The 20,869-nt window shown below is 47.4% G+C and overlaps 2 protein-coding genes across 5 annotated transcripts in view; one reads left to right on the top strand and one right to left on the bottom strand.

Annotated features, from left to right (window-relative positions):
* Positions 1-1,090: 1,090 nt before the first annotated feature.
* On the bottom strand, positions 1,091-15,909 carry NCSTN (nicastrin). Of its 3 annotated transcripts, none has more exons than XM_059066969.2 (17): positions 15,713-15,909; positions 14,373-14,477; positions 10,487-10,610; positions 9,934-10,055; positions 9,359-9,504; positions 8,450-8,600; positions 8,046-8,155; positions 7,634-7,786; positions 6,859-6,963; positions 6,598-6,675; positions 5,558-5,730; positions 4,002-4,104; positions 3,792-3,887; positions 3,396-3,483; positions 2,981-3,135; positions 2,528-2,740; positions 1,091-1,877 (listed from the first exon to the last, which is right to left on the bottom strand). In XM_059066969.2, the coding sequence occupies exons 1-17, from the start codon at positions 15,795-15,797 to the stop codon at positions 1,755-1,757; spliced, it is 2,130 nt and encodes a 709-aa protein (XP_058922952.1). In that variant the 5' UTR covers positions 15,798-15,909; the 3' UTR covers positions 1,091-1,754. The 3 variants fall into 3 exon arrangements, with proteins under 3 accessions (XP_058922952.1, XP_066895578.1, XP_066895576.1); XM_067039477.1 differs by having other exon boundaries at positions 15,209-15,878; XM_067039475.1 differs by lacking the exon at positions 1,091-1,877 and adding an exon at positions 2,281-2,417 and having other exon boundaries at positions 15,713-15,896.
* Positions 15,402-20,869, top strand: part of COPA (COPI coat complex subunit alpha) — a 50,525-nt gene continuing 45,057 nt past the window's right edge. The window contains exons 1-3 of one of the 2 annotated variants that reach the window (XM_059066934.2): positions 15,402-16,058; positions 18,810-18,923; positions 19,110-19,183. In XM_059066934.2, coding sequence (XP_058922917.1) covers positions 16,019-16,058; positions 18,810-18,923; positions 19,110-19,183 — 228 coding nt within the window. In that variant the 5' untranslated portion in view covers positions 15,402-16,018. The remainder of the gene's footprint in view (positions 16,059-18,809; positions 18,924-19,109; positions 19,184-20,869) is intronic. The other variant, XM_067039470.1, reaches the window with a different exon arrangement.

Raw genomic sequence — 20,869 nt, 5'->3', positions numbered from 1 at the left:
CAGCTCAGACTGGGAGGGGTATGGTGGCGGGGAAGCAGCGGGGTATATTTCCACATCCCAGAAGCCCAAACATGCCCCGAGGGAACTTGGAGAGAAACCTCGAGAAAAATCACCTCCCCTCAGCAGGATTTGAAAAGGTAATCTAATCAGGAAACTAAGAGGAGCGCTTAGGACTCTGAAAATGGCCAGTTCTTTTCCACCTCTGCTGTCTTCAGGCACGCTGGAGACAGGCCCTTGGCCAGCAGCAAGGGGAAAAGGCCAGCTTCAGGCGCCACTCCTACCGGTTCGCGTCCCCGCTCAGCTGACTCAGCCCCTGCCCATCATCTAGCAGTTCTGCTATCCTCCAGAATTCTGCCTCTGTGAAGACCCAGGGAGTTAGAGTATCTCCAAAGAGCAGAGATTCTCTTTCTAGAAGGGTCCAAAACTATCCGTTTTGCCTACAAAATGCCCACTGACAGCACAAACCTCTTAGCATGCCACCCAAGGGCCTTTGTGACCTGGCCCTAGCCTTCCTGCGGATCCTTACAGCTCGGGAACACCGAACAACCTACCATTCTCAAGCGTGAGCCATGCCTTTTCTTGGCTCTGTGCTTCCACACCTGGTGAGCTCTAAATCACCACCCAAGTGCCTCCTCCTCTCTGCAGCTTTTCCAAATGCCACCCCCACTGCCCTGAACCCCTCCATGTGCTACCAGAGCACTCTGGAGAGGCTGCGATTTCTCCATTTACTACACCTAGTTGTGAGTGTATGCTTCTCCCTTTAGCCCAATGTGAGCTACTCAAGGGTCAAGGCTGCTGTATTCCCTTCATCTCTGGACACCAGCCTGGAACTCAGATAAGGAAAGAAATGTCTGTCGAATACAAAGTGGGAAGAAACTGTGCTAACATCAATCTTGTAGAGGGAAACCAGGATTCCAGGGCTCCACAAGGAACCCGTCTGCCAGAACTTCCACTGTTTTTTGACAGAGCTTTACTACTCGGGCTCTCTGGGGACTCAGAAGAGAGCATGTGAGGTTACGGTTCCACGACTCCAATCTGGGATCACTGAACAAGGGGGCTCAGGAAGAGTAATAGGTAATGGTACAGGACATGTGGGAGAGTCTGTTTTAATGAGACTGGTTATTTATACATTTATGTACACGTACACATACACACACAAAAGGAAAAAAGAAAACAAAAATAGATATTACAGCTTAATAAAAATTACAACTGAGCGCTGTGGGCTGGAGGTGGGATACCCACCCAGCAGCACACCCACCCTAAGGGCCTTGAGACAGGACAGCAGGAGGGGGACAGGAGGCTCAGCCCACAGATGGCTCCCGTCCTCCTCGGGGCTTCCTTGCAGATGGTTCCTGGCATTCACCCCTTCATGTCCTTCCTGGTCAGGAAGGGGGCGAGGGGCGGAGAGCAGAGGGAGGTGTAAGGTGGGACGGAACAAGAAGAGGGATCCTGAAGAAGGGAAAGTTAGCGTAGGTAGCTCGGAGTCAAAACAGGAGCAAGAAGCTTCTATTTGTCATCCCAGGATTTGGCAGGGGTGAGGAAGAAGACACGGGGACGGGGAGATGGGAAGGGGAAGATGGGGGCGGCAGGTAACTCGTTTATCTCTGTCTCTTTTGGGCAGTTCCATTTTATATTAATGTCAGTCCGAGCCAGGCCCAGAGAGGTTCCAGTGACAAACTAGTGGTTTATGTCCCAGTGGGACAGATGATCTAGGAAGTGAACTGCAGAGCTGGCAGGAAAAGTTGGGGTCCTCTTCAGTAAGACACAGATCCTGGTTCCCGGGGAGCAATGAAAAGGACATCGGCTTTGGCATTGATGCAGTAGGTGACGACAAGAGAGAAGACGAGGACGCCGAAGCCCACCATCAGGGTGATAAACTGCAGGAGGGGGTGGGCAGGGAAGGAGAAAGGTGCTCTCAGAACTCAGTGTAGCTGTGGATAACTGCTTGGGGCTGGGAGCCAGGGCACTGGAATTCCAGAGCTGGCTCCAAGCACCAAGTACTGCACAATCATAGGCAATGTCTCCCCAGTCTGGGGACTTAGTCTCCCCATGTGAAAAGAGGAGTAAAGTACCTCTGTCCTTGCTTCTGCCTTTTTTACTTAGATTTTAAGCATCCAGAAGGTAGGGCCCATGACTTTGATTCTCTTGTGGCCAATTACGTGACTGACTCACTTGTGACAGGTGCTCAATAAGTTATTAGATTGACTCGTCCTAGCGATGGCTGGTGGACATACCGGATGGGAGTGGAGCTGCGGAAGGGCTACATAGGGTCCACAGGGGAAGGCATATCTCTTTGGGTCTCCATGGAAACATATGTCCAGAATGAACACATACGCAAACTATCAGTGAAGACAAGCTTCCTAATGGCGCATGCTGGCTGACCAGGGACAGATTTGCAGCAGGTTTTTGTGGCAAATCTGGGGCAAATGGGAGATGGAAGGGGGTAAGAGACAAGAGGCAATAGAAAGAGGTCAAATAGACCTCTGCCACCTCCCCCACGCCCCACCCTCCCCAACCCGTGTCTCACCTCCAGCTCTTTGCTGGCTATCAGAAATATCCGGGCGCGGATGTCTTTCCAGCGGCTCTCAGTCCATGTAGAGTATTCAGTAGAGCCCCACTGCTTCAATTCGAAGGCAGGGGACAAGGCCCTGGCGAGTCGTGCCGTGGAACGCACACACCGGGGAAGCCGGTCTGTCTCGTTGGAATTCAAAGGGCCCTGAACCCAAACGTACTCGTACAGCTGCACAGAAGACAGGCCACAGCAAATAGGCTGACAAGGATCCTCTCTCTCTCACTCCCTTTACCCTCTAGATGGTCCGTTTTTACCCAGGCTACTGCCTCTTCAATACTCAAGTTCAAAGGGCTGCATCCTTTCACCTCTCCATCCCAATCTCTTGGGTCCAATTGGGCCTAGGAGATCCACCAACTTTCCCAAGGGAAGGGGACCCTTGGGGCGCCTCCAATGTCCACTACCACTCACATCCTTGTTTTCAGTGGGGACTTTACTTGGATCCTGGCACTGCTCTCGGGTAAGGTCGATCACCTTGCCAGTCAAATTTGCCAAGGCATACTGTACAACATAAGTGGTGTTGGTGGGGCTGGAGACGGCGATGTAATGCTGAAGAGGCCCGTCACCTGACCGGAGACCACAAGGGAAGGGAGGATTTGATGGGTGGAAGGTGGGGTGCAGATGGGCAGGGATAGGAAGAGCCCAGGGATAGGCAGGAGCCAGAGAAGAGAAAGTTAAGAGAAAAGGATCCAACAAATATCAGGAGGAAGAAAGGGAAACAGGGGGGAAAGAAAACAGGCAAAAAGGAGAAAGATTAAATCAAAATGATGACTTTTTCTCTGTCCCTTCCCTTCGTTAAGGGTCCCATCGCACACCAGGGGCTTACCCAAGTAGGACCTTAGGTCCGGCCTGAGGATAGACTGGAACCATGAGTTGTTGGCTCTAACCAGGAACCCATAGAGCAGGCGGGTAACCTAGGATTGGGACAGGGAGAAGAGAGATCCCTGTGACTTGGAGCCCAAGGAAAGAATTAGTAGTGGAGATCCAGTCATGGGGTAGGAACCAGACTGGCCAGACACTGGGGTTGGGGAGACGGTGGCTGGTCACAGGACGCAGATGAGGCTCACCCGAGAGCGCTCTGGGGCATCAGTGATCCTCACCTGCACATACAGGGCCGCTGAATGCCAAGGTTTGGGAAACTAGGCAAGGGACCAGGATAAAGGATGGGGTAGCCTGCTGTGTAAACAGAGACAGAAAGCAACCAGGGACCACTTGCTCTTACCGTTTGGGGATCGGCCTGAATGGTGTGGCTGAAGTTCGTTCCTCCTGCGAGCTGGTACAGTGCACGTCCCAGCACCGTGGCCACACCTGCCAGAGCCTGTAGTAGGTGAGGAGGTGGCTGAATGGCCCAGGTTCTCTGACTTCCAACACTAACATGCCAGCCATCTGCACTGTGTTCCCCATGCTCCCAGCCAGCCCGGGTGGGTGCTACCTTGGCAGTGTCTGTCACAAAGTTCAGGTCCTCTTCAGGGCTCTGCCCTTCCGGGTAGGTCACATTAATGTTCTCAGCAGTGTCGTAAATGCTCTGGTAATAGCTGCCAGGAAAGCCAGCATGAGCCTTGGCTGCACTCAGCCAGGGCCCTGCCCTTTCCTCCCTCAACTATCCCTTCTGCAGGAACTTGGGATCTCATTTTTCCTCATACAGGGAGGAGGGAAGAGAGAAAATCAGGATTCCATATTGAAGAAGGTGCAGAGAATGGCAAAGTAGGAGTGAGCGTGGGAGTGCTTAAATACAAAGACTCGTCTGACCGACAAGATAGAAAAGGTAAACAAGATCACATGCAGAACTGTTCCTTCCTGGGAGATCTTTAAACATAAGAGACGCTTCCGTGTCATTTGGGTTGGAGACACAGGAGGGTGGCTAAGACGACTCTCAGAGAACCCTGCAATATGCTATCAGAGCAATCATATGATTGTTTCAATGTACATTCATACTGAAGGTGGCTGGGAGTAGAGGGGGATGAGTAGGTCTGTCTACAAATATGTAACACCACACTGGGTCAAACCACCCTGATGCTCCTTGGGAAGCCCCAAGGAGACAGATCTTAGAAGAGAAGCTAAGAGGAGAGCACTCCCAGCCTCTACCACCACTGACTGCCTGCCCCCCACAGAATCAAGTCAGCCTCATGGCCAAGTCCAACATATGTTCAAATGATGAATCACCCCTCACCACAAAGTGATACAGAAGACAGCTTTGGAGAAGAGAGCTGACCCTATGTATCAGAACCGTCACCACCCTAAATAAATGAGAAGGTGCTACAGGGTGGGGGGTGGAGAACCAGAGCTTATGCATTTTTACTCAGAAACTCACTTGGCCTGCTTTGAGAAGGGAAGGGAGGCTGGGGGCTTAGTAATCCAGCCTGAGTCAAGTCCCCTGTTACCCTAGGCCTCAAGTTAGGGGCAGTTTAGGGGTGCCTAGGACCAGGAGAGAGGTGACTACCAGGGCCTCACCCCTTATTGCTGGAGCCCCCTCAGCTGCAGGGACATTTTTATACCCACACTGAACCACGTGCACTTACCACATGGCAAGAACATGCTACATTTCACAGAGTATGAGTACTGTCTGCGGCACCCTTGGGCGGGTCATAGAGAGCAGGGACAGCTCTCTGTGCTCCAGCCAAAGAACCCACAACATCATTCCGGCGTGCGTTTGAGATGATGCCCTCTGCTGGCAGCCCTGGGGAACTCAGGCCCCTAGAGAGCTTCGCAGAGGTGGAACCACAAATGAAGAGGATTGTGCTAGGAAAGGGCTCAGGGTGAGGACTGTTTTCTAAGATGAAATGTCAAGTCAGACGAGGGGACCAGGTTAGATGTGAAGAAGACACTGAGCAAAGAACACAGATTGACCTGAGATTTTGGTGAGGGTCGTGTGGGGACAGTGGCGAGCAGTGATCTCCCTTGACACAGAGATATTTCTCTCTATGGACCTCTGGCTGAAGAACAAATTCTCTTCGGGAACAAAGAGGATGCAGGCTAGGTGACTCTTACTGGTTATGGAAGACAGCAGAGTGGTCAGCAAGAACAACGCCAGAGATGTTTCGAGCTCGAAGAAATCGCTGCAGAGAAGATGGTGGGAGAGGCTGGGACCGATTCAGCCTCCTGAGGACTACAGTAGGGACGCCAGCACTGCTCTTCTCCAGGGTGGTCAGGAGCTCCTCCACCTGGGGGATGAAGGGGCATTAGCTGATGGGACACACTGGGGAGAGGAAGCAGGAAGAGGTCTCTCTTAGACCTGAAACACTCTCTACTTCAAGTCCCCAACCTGCTGAGCAGCCCTAAATTCTCCTACATCTAAATCCTTCAAGCCTTTTGGGATCAAGGCTCTCTGAATTTTCCTGCAGCTCCCACCATCCTGTTTAAGTTACGGCACAGAGAAGTAAGAGGCCTGTGGGTTCTTTTTTTTTCATATTTACAGGTAAACCCCACTGTCCTCAGGACACTGTCTTATCCTCAGCCAATGTTTTACTTATTATTTGCTGTGTAGAACTGGAGGAGCAAAAAATTATACAAAACAATGCTGAATGCCACACCAGTAGTCCACTCTGTAAGGGCTGTAAGAAGCCAAAGCAGGGATGACACTGAAGCTGGCATGGCAGGAAGACCTCAGGGAAAAAACAGACCTATTTTGAGGGAGGGAGGGTCTTGAACAAGGAGTGAGGAAAGTGGAAGACAGTTTAGGTAGGGAGTCTTACACAGCCAGGATGAGAAAGGGCAGCCAGGACAGCTGGGTCCCTGGGGCAGCAGGAGAGAAAGGAGCCACTCACACCCTGTCCTTAATGGGCAGTGACAGTTCGCTAAGCACCGAATGATCAGAGAACCATCCATCCCAGGGAACCAGTGACAGGAGCTGAACTCATGGTTTTTCCCGGGGAGCTGTAACAGCTGGGGTGTTCATCCTTTGGCCAACACCCAACCTAAGGTCCTGTTTCACAGGCCCTGGAGGCTGGTGTGGACAGGGCCAAGGCGAGAGGGTGCCCATATTCTGAGCTGTTGAAACGGGAAGTGAGGGGAAGAGATACTCAGATTACCTGGTTCTGTACAGTTTCATTTCTCTGAGACATGGGGTCTGTGTGCATCCAAAGCTCTAGTGAATTTCTTAAGGCCACCTGAGGGGAAGATGAAGAAGCAACATTTATAATTAGTCTCCCATTCTGGCCCATATCGGGGAGAAAAGAGTGGGATCAGAGGTCAAGGGAAGAGGTGGTGGCACCTGCAGTGGGGACAAGAGAACAGCAGAGATGAAGCTTTAGGAGATAGGAAGGAAGGGATGGAGGATACATGCTGCACACCTGTCCCAGCTCCACGAATGAGTCAATGTTCTCTAACTGCACAGGAAACTTGCCATTTTCCATATCGTAGACCATTCTTGAGCTGCCAATGTAGTCAAAAGTTTCCTGAGGGATGGAGACGGGTGGGAAAGGGAAGAGATTCCAAAGTGTTAGGGCAGCCTCACTGCCTTGGGGCCAGATCATCAAAGCTGTAGGTACAAAGGTTACTGTCTGTGTCATCTCAACTGCTGGCCAGCTTAGTCACGTGACTCTGCCCTCCTCCCTACCCCAGCTCCCAGCTGTGGCTATGCCTTACATGTATGTGTCACAGGACTTCTCGAGCCCAGACGTGGGGAGAGCAGCCTAAGTGGAGGCTCAAGGCGAACATCAGCTGTTAAGTGTCTGCTTTTTGCTTCTCCCCCACCTCTGCCGACTGAGCCACGGCTGCTGTTCCTTTACCCTACGGTCAGGCTGTGGTGGCAGTGGGGAGAGGCAGGAGCCTCAGGGCTCCTGGGTGGAGGTGGCAGGGAAAGGGTCCAGAGAATGTAAAAGAATGTCTCAAATAGACCATATCCATGGGGGAGTGAGGGAGTTGGCAGTATACCAATTTCAGGTCAGGGTGCAAAGGCTTCCTACAGTGAGGGAATCTGAAAGCGAGGTACACATAGACACATCCAGAAGCTCTCTGCTGAATAACAATTAAGTCAAGTGCTGAGATCTTCCCCAAACAATTGCCACTCCCATCTTTACCACCCGCTCCTTCCCGGCCATCCCAGCCCAGCCCAAGAGCCCTCACCCCTTGGAAGAAGACAAACAGGACATTGCGGGGCAGGGTGGTCACATCGGGTGCCTTCTGCAGAGCTTCAGCTGCAGCCAGCTGAGTGACGAAGGAGGCAACGGCACTTTCAGCCCCTGGGGCCACATTCCAGAAAAAGGAACGACTGTCCAGCTGGGCACGGCAGACAAGGCAGGAGAGGTACACTTTGAAAATGGAAATTCGGGGCAGGCCCCAGTCCCCCTCTCCTGTTCTGGCCAAGAAAATATTCATGTCCTGCGGTGATGGCTAGAACCTCAGAGTCCCACAGCCCAGATCCCTCTCCGTCTGAGGCTCCCCAGTGTAGCAACTCAGACACCTGATATGCCCAAAACAGGCCTGCCTGCCATTTCTGTGTCAGCCCTGCCCACCCTGATCAGGGGCCAACACTCACCCGGGTGGCAGCTACCACAACCTTGTCATTGGGCTCCAACGTCTCAGAGGTATTTACAGGCTTAAGCATGCTCCATACATTGTAGTCGGACAGGGGGTCACAGACGATTTCTGAGCAGGACACAGACAGTGAGAGATCAACAGGTAAGGGAGAAGGTAGCTACAGAGAAGGCCCGGAAGACCTCTCTGTAAGTCATTTTCTGTATCCACTCTTCCACGTTGGTTTCTCTGCCACCGTCCACTTCGGGGACAAGCTGCCTCGATTGTGTAGAACTGTTGCCACTTCTCCCACCCAGTGCTCCCTACCTGTGCCCACTCTGTCCCGATAGTGGTCTCGCCCACATTCCCTGGCCTGACCCCTCCTACCCACCCCAGGGCACCCAGCTCGCCTCGGATCTGTCCTACCTGGGTTGATGCTGAAGGAGCTCTGGATGAAGCTGCGTCGCATGCAGGTGACGGTGCTGATGACGGCGTGCATGTGGGAAAAGAGCTGCATGGCGCACAGTGGGAAGGCCGGCGCTGAGCCGTTCTGACTCAGGTTGTGATCGCGGTAGCACTACAAGGGGAGACGAACCCTGATGAGGCAGCTAGCTGTGGAGTCCATCCCATACTTCCCAGAAGGAGGAGGGCCCAGCTCCATCCTTAAGCCACCCCCACATCTGTCCCTGAGCTATAGTTGTCCTGGTACAGCCACAGGAGCTATAAGGTCAAAGAGAAAAACTCACCAAGAGGTGCCAAGGGGCACAGTCAATGACTTAGTTGGGGCAGATGAAATTACCCTATACCAAATGGCCTGCCCCAATTTGGAGCTTCAGTTACTGTTCCTAATGTGATTTGCTGTGAAGAACACTAAATTGGGAGATGAAAAATGAAATTCAAGACAGCTGCACATCAACTCACCATGTAACTTTGGACAAATCTCTTAACTGCTCTATGTATCAAAATTAGAGAACATTGGATTAGAATTACAGAACATTAGAGCTAAAAAGAATTCCAGAAATTACTGAATTGAATCTCTCAATTTCTAGTCCAATGCTCTTTCTTACCACACTAAGAGTTCTTAATCAGAGTTCTATACCTTATCTCATATTAAATATTCTTTATGTTTTCTTCCAGTCTAAAAGCCTTTAATGCTATAATTTCAGGAAGGAGAGAGACAGGGTACTGTGAGAAAAATAAACCTCTTGGCTCTTCCTCGGGCAACTGTCTTTCAGAGGGTGTACTAGTAGAATGAGACTCCCTCTAAACAGGAGAAGAGCCTAAAAAATAATTCTCTTTCCAAGTGGAGTTGCCAGGAGCTGGCAGAGTCATTACCTGCTTAATGACATTGGTTTCATTTTCATCTTCAAGAAGGAAGATGGGGAAACTGAAGTCTTCATAAGCCAAGCCATCGCCCAGCGAATTCCATGCTATCTCTCTGCAGTGAGCAAACTCTGGCCCATAGGAGTTGGAGTAAACACCTGAAAGGGAGGACAGGGGATAGGATGTTGGGACACCAAGCACTCAGGGACCAGGTAAGGAAGGGGGGCTAGGATATCATAGGATTGGGACTAGGAGTTCTGAAGGAGGGGGTGACTCAAAGAAGCAAGTATCAACCTATCACCACCTACAGTAAAACAGACACTGGTATCAGGGAGCCCTAAGCTGGGCAGTTAGGGATCTGAGCATGTGACAAAAAGGGAGGATGGAAGGTAAGCAGAAGAAAGGGGAGCAGGAGAGAGAAGGGATGAGTGGTAAAGACAAAGAAACGAATCTTCTGTCTGGGAGTCAGTTGCTCATACTATACACAGACAGATGCAAACCTCTTCCCAAGCCCTCCAAGATGTGAGAATGAAGCAACAATGAGCTTTGGGTGACAGCAGGCTCCCCTGATCCCTTGGGGCTCTTACCAAACCCATCATTGGGACACTGCACACTAGGAGAGAAGCCTGAGGCAGGACTGGGCTTGGCTAAAGACACTGCAAGACCAGCAATTCGGCTGGTTCTCCCCTTCAGCTTCTCCATCAGATTCCTGGAATAGGATGACAATGCCATGAATAAAGGCAGGGAGGTTATCAGGCAGCCCGACATCCTGCCCCCTAGGATGGAAACAAATGGGGAGTTACGGGAATCAACACTGTCGACTCATTTCTTGTCTTTTCCGTCTCTTAGCTTCTGAGTGAGAACCATGACCTGATCTGAACTCAAGGCTTAATCTCATCTATCCTGTTTCTGTGCACCCCTTCTTCCTCCCTGGGGTCCTTATTCAACTAGAGCTCTACTTACAAGGTCACCGAGATGATTCCTTTTAATGGCCCATCTTTTCTTCAGAGGATCACTCCACCCCCTGCCCTGACTGGACCAAGGCAGCCGAGGGAAGTTTTCACTCACAAGTGTGAGGATTGTTCACTGACTCTTCCCCTCTCTGGATGCATTTCCTCAGCAGGAACACAAAGTTCTTACCTGGTAAAGAGTGTGCCCTCCAGCAGAACCACATAAGGGGGGTTAGGGCCATCGGTCAACACCCACTGTAGGTCTTCTTCCTTCTGTACTACGTGGATAACCCCTGTGTCCCCACTAACGGAAGCTGCCAGAAGAGAATGGGTCAAATTAAAGCACCCACAGCTGACCATTTTGACTTTGCTTCACTGACTCTGCAGATCATTTATCCCCCCAACAAAATGTCACAAGACATTGCGTTAATACAGCCAACTCTGGACTGGAAGTGAAAGGCTGAATTGCCCTGGCTCCATGTGAAGGCTACTAGGAGGGAATGGAGGACAAAAGAGGCCTGAAGTCTACTCATTAGAGGCCTTATTTGTTAAATGTCAGAAAGGCTCTATGATCTTCATTTTCTTGCCCTCTTCCCTCAACCTCATTTAGTCATATATACAAGATTCTGTAACAGCAGACACCGAGGTCTTTACACATGCATTTTCTCCATGAAACGGCAGGCTCTAGATCTCAAGCTTAGAGTTCTGCACTGAATCTTCCTTTGTGAAAACATATGTGTAGATTTCCTTGGCCTCATAGCCTCCTTGGATCTCCATTCCTTTGCCCTATTTGGAAATGACTACTTGCTTTTGGCCAGTTTTGGGAAAGGTTAATCAAGAAGTTCAAGGAGTTCTGTAGAATAGTTTCCCAAATGATGGGCCTTGAACAGATCAGGTGTGCTGACATCGAGTCCTCTCATTTCTGGGGACCGAGGGTTTCCAAAAACCCTACCCTGGTCACCCCAGGACAGGAGCAGACTCATCCATTACTCCAGGACGCTCTACAAATAACATTTTCTTTTATTTTAAATATTTGTTTATTTGGTTGCACCTGGTCTCAGTTGTGGCAGGCAGGCTCATTAGTTGAGGCATGCACGTGGGATCTAGTTCCCTGACCAGGAATTCAACCTGGGCCCCCTGCGTTGGGAGCTCAGAGTCTTAACCACTGCACCACCAGGGAAGTCCCAAATAACATTTTCTATATGTTTCATGACAAAGACTGGAAAGCACTGCTCTAGAGGATGGACGATCCAGTCCAGAATGCCTTGAGTTCTATGTAGCAATACCCCTCAAGTCCCTAGTGATCCATGTAGAGACATCCTAGGGTCTCCCCACAAGTTTTCTCCCCACTCAAAACTGGATGTGTTATTCATAAATTGTTTTAGAGCAGTATTTCTCAACCCTGGCTACACATCAGAATCACTTTGGAGTTTTAAAAAATAGAGATGCTTGTGCTTTACCTCAGATCTACTCAATTTAAATCTCTAAAGGTGAGACCCAAGCATGTGTATTTTCAAAACACATCACATGGTCCTTTATTAGGCATGAGAATTATGGCTCTAAACCAAGACACTGGAATACTTGTAACTTGCAAGAGACAAAAACCACAGGTACTTTTCAGACTGCCAGCCACATAGAATTTTTCTCCCATGGGCTCTGGTAAAATCTAGATATAGAAGCAGGTCCCCAACATTCAACTAAGTCATATATAGCAAATACTTCATAAGTTCATGTTGATAGTGATAAAACATAGAGGAAAATCAGAATCTGGAATAACTTTCGTAAAGATTTAGCTACCAAATGGCAGTTCTAAGTAAAACAATAGACAACAGTGTGTGCCACAGCATTTAAAACACAAGAAAAGGAAAAGCTCATCTGGCAGATAAAAAATATTTAACTTCAGCTCCAAGGAGGACAGGAAGAAGACAAGCTATAACACAGGCCTGAAAAAACCTGGATTGGACACTGGGTTCCCATTGGTGACTGTGTAGTCTTAAATAACTTGCTTACTTTCTCTGGTCCTTCAATGAGGAGGAGGTTTTCCACCCCTATTCATCTCATACTGTAGGAAAAGAGTGAAAAAGGAAAGAAAGGAAGGAAAGTAAAGGAAGCTACAGATAGCCCCTTCTGAGCACTTTTAAAAGGGTCCCATAGAAACAGAGCATCAGAATCAGAAAATCAAATCTAGGTCTTTCTCTCCAAATTTAAGTGGGTGTATCTTGCTCAGGATGGACAGATATTAAGTAAGACTTAGAAATAAGTATGTTGAAAAGGAAACAAGAAGATCTTAAGGAGGAAGTGGCCAGAGTCCAGCCCCACCCCTTTCGTCTCTCCGTACAGGCACCAGGCTTTATGTCTAGAGGCTACTGCTTTGCTTCCCACAGGGCTGCTCTAAGAACATGCAGCAGAATGACTCATTCCCAAAGCACGCATCTTAGAGCTCAGCTTCAGGAGGATGGGGGCCGAGCCTTTTGCACTAGAGTGGGGTTCCAGCAAGACCAGCAGTCTGATCTCAGCCCACACTGGACCTGGCTCCCTTCTACTCACCAATCTAGTTTAAGAACAAAGTCCAGGGACCTCCCTGGGGATCCAGTGGTGAAGAATCCACCTTCCAATGCAGGGGACGCGGGGTCGATCCCTGGTCAGGGAACTAAGATCCCACATGCCGCGGGGTAACTAAGCCCGTTCGCCGCAACTACTGAGCTCACACACCTCAACAAGAGAGCCGGCGTGCCTCAAACTACCGAACCCATGTGCTCTGGAGCCCGCGCGCCACAACTACAGAGCCCACGTGCCTTGGAGGCTGCACGCCACAAGTAGAGAAGAGAAAACCTGCAGGCCACAACTAGAGAGAAGCCTGTGCGCCACAACAAAGATCTGACGTGGCCAAAAAAATTAATAAAATACATAAATAAAATAAATAAATATTAAAAAACAAACAAGGTCCAACAAAAATTTAATTTGGGACTGTTTGGAACCAGTTAATCTACTCCCAGTATTTCCTGTAGTAAGGATATGGACAATTAATGTAGAGTATAGCTAGGGGAAGGATGGCTAGAAAACTAGTAACTGCCACCTTGAGCAAGTCCTTCACTTTCCACTGACTAGTTTTCTCCAACCAAACTGGAAGGTTTCAGACAATCACACAGTCCTGCTGAGACTGCACTCAGCATCATCAATAAACACCTATTAGAGGCAGTCTGACTTTCAGCTTTGTGCACTTATATTCTAACCATTTTAACAGGAGGAAATAAATTCGGAGGTAACCAATTTGATGACGAAGAAGTCAAGATCTGACTCTAAGTTTCCTGCCTCCCTGCAAAACAACATTCTGACAAAGCTACTATCCACAGGACAAAATCTGAATATAACAGGTTAAGCAGCAAAGGAACTAGGGATTCAGACTTCAGCTTACAACTTTTTTCCCTCTCATAGTTTTATAACCATACCACGTTGACAGGGTAGCCTGTTTTGGAACACATTTACAAAACATAAAGACAAATCTAAATCCTTTACTATTTCCTTTTGTAACTATTTGGTTTCTCAATGCCTTCTTCTTCAAAGAGTTCACTGCCTTAAGGAAGCCCATTTTGGTTCCAAAAAGAGCATTCAGAGTGCAGGTGATGAGTGGACTTCATAGAATAAGAGGCTTTTACTCCTTAGAAAAGACTATAACTTTCTACCTAACCAACTGGGTGGTTAAGAGTCCTGGTTTAGAACTTAGACCACTGGGGCTCAAAGCCAAGCTTCATCACTTAATAGCAGAATGATCTTGGAAAAGTTACTCAACTTCACTAAGTCTCAGGTTCATCATTTGTAAAATGTGGGTAATAACAGGATCTACTTATGGGGTTGCTGTGATGGTTAAATGAGATCTAAGAACCCTGTATGTAGCATTTCCTAAATGTTTGCTCTTATTAATTATCTCACCTGGTTTGACAAATGGTTCTCTATCACCAACTACCCACACCACCTAATTTGTGTGCTACGACTCCCAAGCAGGACTTGGATTATTATACCTAGGGCACAGACTGAAATATCAATGGCCACGAACACAAATCCCAACCTCAACTCACACTGGCAGCCAATCTGATGAGTAGCATTGAGCAGACGGACACAGGGAGCTGTTTTATTTAAGGGGATGTAGATCTTCTTCTCTACTGAGTTTCCTTTGCACAAACCTGATCAGAAGATAAAAAGTGTAAGAAGAAGTTGAGAGACACTGGTACTAGCCTCTATCATATCACAAATTTGTTGTATGGCTTGAGTATATCATACTTTCTAAAATGGGACTAATGTCTATTCTTCTCACCTCTTGGGCACATTATTGGAACCAATAAATGCACCCAGCTATGTACCACAGAGAGTTACTACACATCATAAAGCAACTGACATTGAAGCTAAAAGACAAAAAACTTGATTTGTCAAAGGAAAGGTATTTAACCTCAGGTGTACCTGCTTCTGGTTGCATGGACAACCACACTTCTGCTTTTCTTTTCTGTATGTACATGACTAATTAGTTAATAAATGGGTGCCAGTCTAAGAATATAGATCACAACAGCAACAAAATCTTGAAACATTTTTCCAGGGGTCTGAACAGAACTGGGAGAAAACTTATGCCAGACACGCTGTCAGTTAATCTAACATCAGTAAGTCATTTGTGTGTGCCCAGAGTGTGAGGCAGCTAGTTTCTCCTTTGGGGATTTTTAAAACAAACAATCTCAATTTGGGGGAAGGTATCGTCGTCGTGGTTATAAACAGGCATGTTTGTATTTTAGGGCTTGACCAGTACTAGAAAGCCATATATCAGAAAATAAATGGTGTAAGCAAACACCTGTGCACATTATAAATGGTTAAAGTTTCTTTAATCATTATTTCACGGCATAGACAGTTAAGAGAACTAATATCTTACCTTAGTTTCACTTTATTGATGGGACAAACAGGTGAAGGACAGGGACGCGCGTTTACGGTGGAATAACAGAGAAAGAAATAAGGCATTTACCTTCCTAAGCGCCGCAATGCACCCACAGAACCAAGCGCTTTGATCTTAAAAGTCTAAACGCACTGGGAAGAAAGCTGAACGCTAACTAACACCTGTCCTTTCTGATTGTGCGTGGGGTGGCTGGGGCCGTGGGGGAAACGAGATACCCGGACAAAGTAGGAGAAAGTGGGGCTGGAAGTCCAGGAAGAGGCCTGGAGGAGGAAATTGGTCTACACGACGTGCCGCGAGGCAGAAGGGACCTCCAGGTCCAGGCAAAGGGGGAACTTCTGTCGTGGGAACGAAAGAGAAAGAGGATTTACAGGGTGGGGGGACGGAGGGGCTGCGGGGACCAGAAGGGAGACGGCAGCGCTCGGGCCAGCCAGATCCGGAGGATTCTTCTTACAAACTGGAGCTCACGGGCGGGGTAGGTCTCACCTGCCAGTAGGACGCAGAAAGACACAAGGCGAAGGAGACTCCGACTCCCCAGGTCGTCCACATAGACGCCCCCATCCGTAGCCATCTTGCGTCTCGGTTGAGCGGAAGCCTTGGTTCCCTCCTTGTCCGGCAGTGGCCTCTCTAGGCCAACAATGGCGCCGTCTCTGTGGCCCGGAGCTCCTGGGGCCGGAAGTTCGTGTCTGGGGAACTTCCGGGAGTCGCGGCTGAGGGACGCTGACGTGGAGGCAAAGGACAGCAGGGAGTGTCAGGGCTCGGATTAACAGGTCGAAGCCGGAGATCTGAAGGATGCTAACCAAATTCGAGACCAAGAGTGCGCGGGTCAAAGGTAATGGAGATTAAAAGGGGGAGAACGGAGGCTGGATGTCAGGGGCGGCGCTGTCACCGGGGAAGAGAGAGAAGGTAGACTTAACGGGCTGAATTGGGCCCACCGTGCGAACCAGAAGAAGATGGGACCGAGGGAGGTTAGGCCTGGCGGGCGGTTCACCTGTAGTCCTGTCTCCTTTGGCGTGCCCTCGGGATTTGATTTTCCTGTAGTGGTTAACGAACCGCAGGAGGTTCCTTAGCTTCGCTTCTCCTCCCCTCCTCTCCTGGGGCCTGTGCCGCGACTTTATTCTGCTCCCAAGGCCCTATGACCTGTTGGTTTTTTGATGACTGTGTTGTAGAGAGTGGCCCTGGAGATCGAGTCTCGACCTCTGCTATTCGGGTCCAACTCTAGGTTTTTCGGAGTCGAGCACTGGCTACCTCTCTTAAGGAGGCCTTGGGCTGCACTATATCAACATCCAGTGCCTCCATTGGGCTCTATTGCCTACCTGGAAACAGGACATTGTTAAGTCTTAGTTTGCACAGGTTGCCGGATAAAGTAGAGGATGCCTAATTGGATTTGAATTTCAGATAAAAAGGGAATAACTTTTTAGTATTGTTCACTTTTTATCTGAAATTCAAATTTAACTGGGCATCTTTATTTTTATTACCTGAATATGACAACTCTAAAACTTGTGCATCAGTGGATGGAGGTGGAGGACAAACAACTGAAATTGCAATAGTAGTCTCTTAGAATGTTAGAATAGAAAGGCAGAGACTTGGGGAAAAGATTTGTATCTTGAATATTTAGTAATATAAAATAAAAAAATTTTTAAATGTAGCATAGCAAAGTGGTTAGAAATCTGCTGTTTGGAGTCAGGTGGGCTTGCTTTGGAATCATGAAACATTCGGTAACGAACTGCACGACCTTGGGCAACTTAACATTTCTAAATCTATTTCCTCATCTGTAATATGTGAATAATTAACATTCTTTTATAGAGAGAATTAAAATGAGAAACTATGTGAAAGGTGACTGGCGTAGACTCGATAGCTCAGAAACTGGATGCTATTATTAATGTAAGAATAGATTCTGAGCAAATTCTAAGTCTCTTGGGAATCTTGGTTATGAAGAAGAGTACCATTAAGAATTCTTGGATGGTTGAAATGGGTCTTTATAATCCTCGAGTTTTCTCTTCTGCTCCTAATTTCTTATAGGGCAGTAGGGAAGGAAAGTCGGGGGGCGGATATCAAAATATTTGAGAGTAAATATCCATTAATGAGTGTTCCTGTATATAACGGGGGGGTGGGGGGGGAAATGAACAACCTAATGGAAAGTTTAGAAGAAGAAATAATGTTCAATAAATAAATAAAAATACTCTTTATCTCACTAATAATGAAACAAGTGGTCTTAGATTAGTAAAGCAAGCAAAACAACAAATAGGTGATAACATCCCATGTTGACCAATGTGTGCAAAATGGGTACCTTCAGAAACTTGGTGAGACTGTATGTTGATACAGTCTTTTTGCAATCAGATAGTATCTACCAAAATGTTAAATGCACATACCCTATTCCTGAGCAATCTCATTTCCAGTCTTTAGCCTAAATCAGTAATAATGCAAATAGGCTAGATTATGTGTGGAAGCATCTTCATTAGGTCCTATTTTCTGGTAGATAAAAGTTAGTAGAAAAAACTTAAATGCCCATGAGTAGAATAATTTTAAAATGTGGTGCATTTATACCTTGCAGTTGTTAAAAAGAATGAGTCTACATTTACATGTACTTAAATGTAATGAGATCCATTGTATATAGTTAAGTGAGGAAAGAAGTTTGCAGTACATTACAATGTTATCTCCATTTTCATAAAATGATATGGATTGCATTAAAAACCTGAAAGACTACAGTCCAAACTGTTAGCAGTTGTTACTTCTGTGGACTTCCATTTCCAGTCATGATGGAGTAAGAGAGACCAGTTTTATCTTCCCACCTTAAATACCTGCATAACTGAATAAAATGTGTGAAACAAAGGTTTTCAGACATTGGACAACAGGCAGTGCAAGAGTGATTCTTGAGAGAAAGGAAATAAACAAGATGAGTCCTATGATTGTTTTAGCTTACTACCTGGAGAGAGTTTCCAGGCTGCAGTACAGGGAGGGGGGAAGAGCCCCGTGGTCTCACTGAGGAGACAGAGTTTAGAGTTCAGGGAAGTCAAGACAGCTAGAAGTTGCTGGGCAAAATACCAGAGAAGAGGGAGCTGCACAGAGAACCCTAGAGTTCTGCAGGGGATCCTGTCAGGCCTTTGAGTACTAATCTGCACATGCATGTGAAGAAATGACCCAAAGCCTGGGAAAGAACCACTAGAGAGGAGAAGGCAGAACAATCCCATATTGAGCTCACATACTGGCCAATATAGACCTCCTGATACTATAGAACATGATATGGAGATTTCAAATGGGTATTGCTTTAATAATGGTGCCAAATTAGACCTAAGCTAAAGGCTGCTATGGACCCATCCTAACAAATCTTAAAAAGCAAGCCTCAAAAGGATCAGCTAATTCCAAGTAACTGTATCCTAAACCAAAGCCCAACAGTATCTAAAATACAGCAAAAAATCCAGCACATTAATACCATAAAATTCACAATGTGTGGCATCCAATCAATGAATGTATGAACCTAGGATCAACCTAGCTGTCCTGTTTTCTTATCATAGTTGGCAGGAGGTGACGTCATGGAGCTTATTTAGCTGATTGGATCATTGTCTGTTTTTTTTCCCCCCAGGACTCAGTTTTCACCCCAAAAGACCCTGGATCCTGACCAGTTTACACAATGGGGTCATTCAGTTATGGGACTATCGGATGTGCACGCTCATTGACAAGTTTGATGAACATGATGGTAAGATAACAGTTTCTAGGAGGAAGCTAAAAGATATAAATATTTATTGTCTTCTGGAGTAGTTTCAACTTTCTTTAGTATTATAGAGCATGGGAGGGATAGAACTGGAAAATTCTGAATAAGAATCACCTTAGAGACTAGGAAGCATAACTCTCTTTAACATGTATTGCCTGCCTTCTTCCCCAGGTCCAGTACGAGGCATTGACTTCCATAAGCAGCAGCCACTGTTTGTCTCTGGAGGAGATGACTATAAGATTAAGGTATAATGGGTCCGTCATGACTGGGAATAAAAGACAGGCAATGTGAAGTTTGGGAATTACAGAAGGGACTAAAAATCCAGGCATCTCATTCATACAGAGCTCAGGCTTTTGACATTATCCAGAGCACTTATCCAGCAGACATTTATTGAATGGTTACTGTGTAGCAGGCACTGTTTTATATTTTTGGAATTCAAAAATAAATAAGAAATGGTTTCTGCTCTCAAGGAGCTTTTATTCTAATGGAGGAGTTAAATATATACCCAAATAATAGCATGTACAGTTTAGTGAGTAATACAATAGAGAGATAACCAAAGTGAAATAGGGAAGGGCAATCTAGGTACAAAGACAAAAAGGTATGACATAGCTGGATACATTTGAGAAACTATAATTAGTTTTGTGTGGATAAAATCTGGACAAAAGGTGAGAGAAGGAGCAGAAGATGAGAAGGGCCAGATTATGGAGTACCTCTTTGTAGTGATCAGAAGTTTAGATGTTATACAAATAACAATGAGTCATTAAAGGCATTTGAGGAGTGACATCAGATTCACATTTTTTTGAAAAGGTTACTTGAGTGGCAGTATAGAGAAAAGATTGAATGAATTGGGCAAGACTAGAGGCAGATACTAGTTAGGAGACTTTTATAAAAGTCCATGTGGGAAATGAGCAGAACATGAGCTTAGGCACTAACATTAAAAATGGAGAGGAGGGCTTCCCTCGTGGCACAGTGGTTGAGAGTCCGCCTGCCGATGCAGGAGACACGGGTTCGTGCCCCGGTCTGGGAAGATCCCACATGCCGTGGAGCGGCTGGGCCCGTGAGCCATGGCTGCTGATCCTGTGCGTCGGGAGCCTGTGCTCCGCAACGGGAGAGGCCACAACAGTGAGAGGCCCGTGTACTGCAAAAAAAAAAAAAAAAAAAAAAAATGGAGAGGAGATGGGGGACTTCCCTGGTGGCACAGTGGTTAAAACTCCTCGTTTCCAATGCAGGGGGCCTGGGTTCCATCTCTGGTCAGGGAACTAGATCCCACATGCATGCCACAACTAAGGAGCCGGTTAGCTGCAACTAAGGAGCCTGTGAGCTGCAACTAAGGAGCCTGTGAGCTGCAACTAAGGAGCCCGCCAGTCATAACTAAGGAGCCCACGTGCCACAACCAAGGCATGGCACAACCAAATAAATAAATAAATAAATAAATAGGACTTCCCTGGTGGTGCAGTGGTTAAGAATCCTCCTGCCAATGCAGAGGACACGGGTTTGAGCCCTGGTCTGGGAAGATCCCACATGCTGGGGAGCGGCTAAGCCTGTGTGCCACAACTACTGAGCCTGCACTCTAGAGCCCACGAGCCACAACTACTGAGCCCGCGTGCCTAGAGCCTGTGCTCCACAACAAGAGAAGCCACTGCAATGAGAAGCCCACGCACCTCAACGAAGAGTAGCCCCCACTCACCGCAACTAGAGGAAACCCATGCTTAGCAATGAAGACCCAACGCAGCCATAAATAAATAAATGAATAAACAAACAAACAAATAAATGGGAGAGGAGATGGATGTATCTAACTAAACCAGAAAAATTTACTTCATGAAAAAAATAGTCTTCAGAAGCTACCTCAGGGAGTTATAAATTATACAGTAGAACTTAGGTGACAGGCGTGAAAAGTGACAGCTGCCTGTAGAGAAAAGAGGCATTAGAAT

Source organism: Kogia breviceps, chromosome 1 (assembly GCF_026419965.1).
Source record: "Kogia breviceps isolate mKogBre1 chromosome 1, mKogBre1 haplotype 1, whole genome shotgun sequence".
Classification (NCBI taxonomy): domain Eukaryota; kingdom Metazoa; phylum Chordata; class Mammalia; order Artiodactyla; family Physeteridae; genus Kogia; species Kogia breviceps.
The sequence above is the reverse complement of the archived record's forward strand: the minus strand, read 5'-3'. Positions and strand labels throughout refer to the sequence as shown.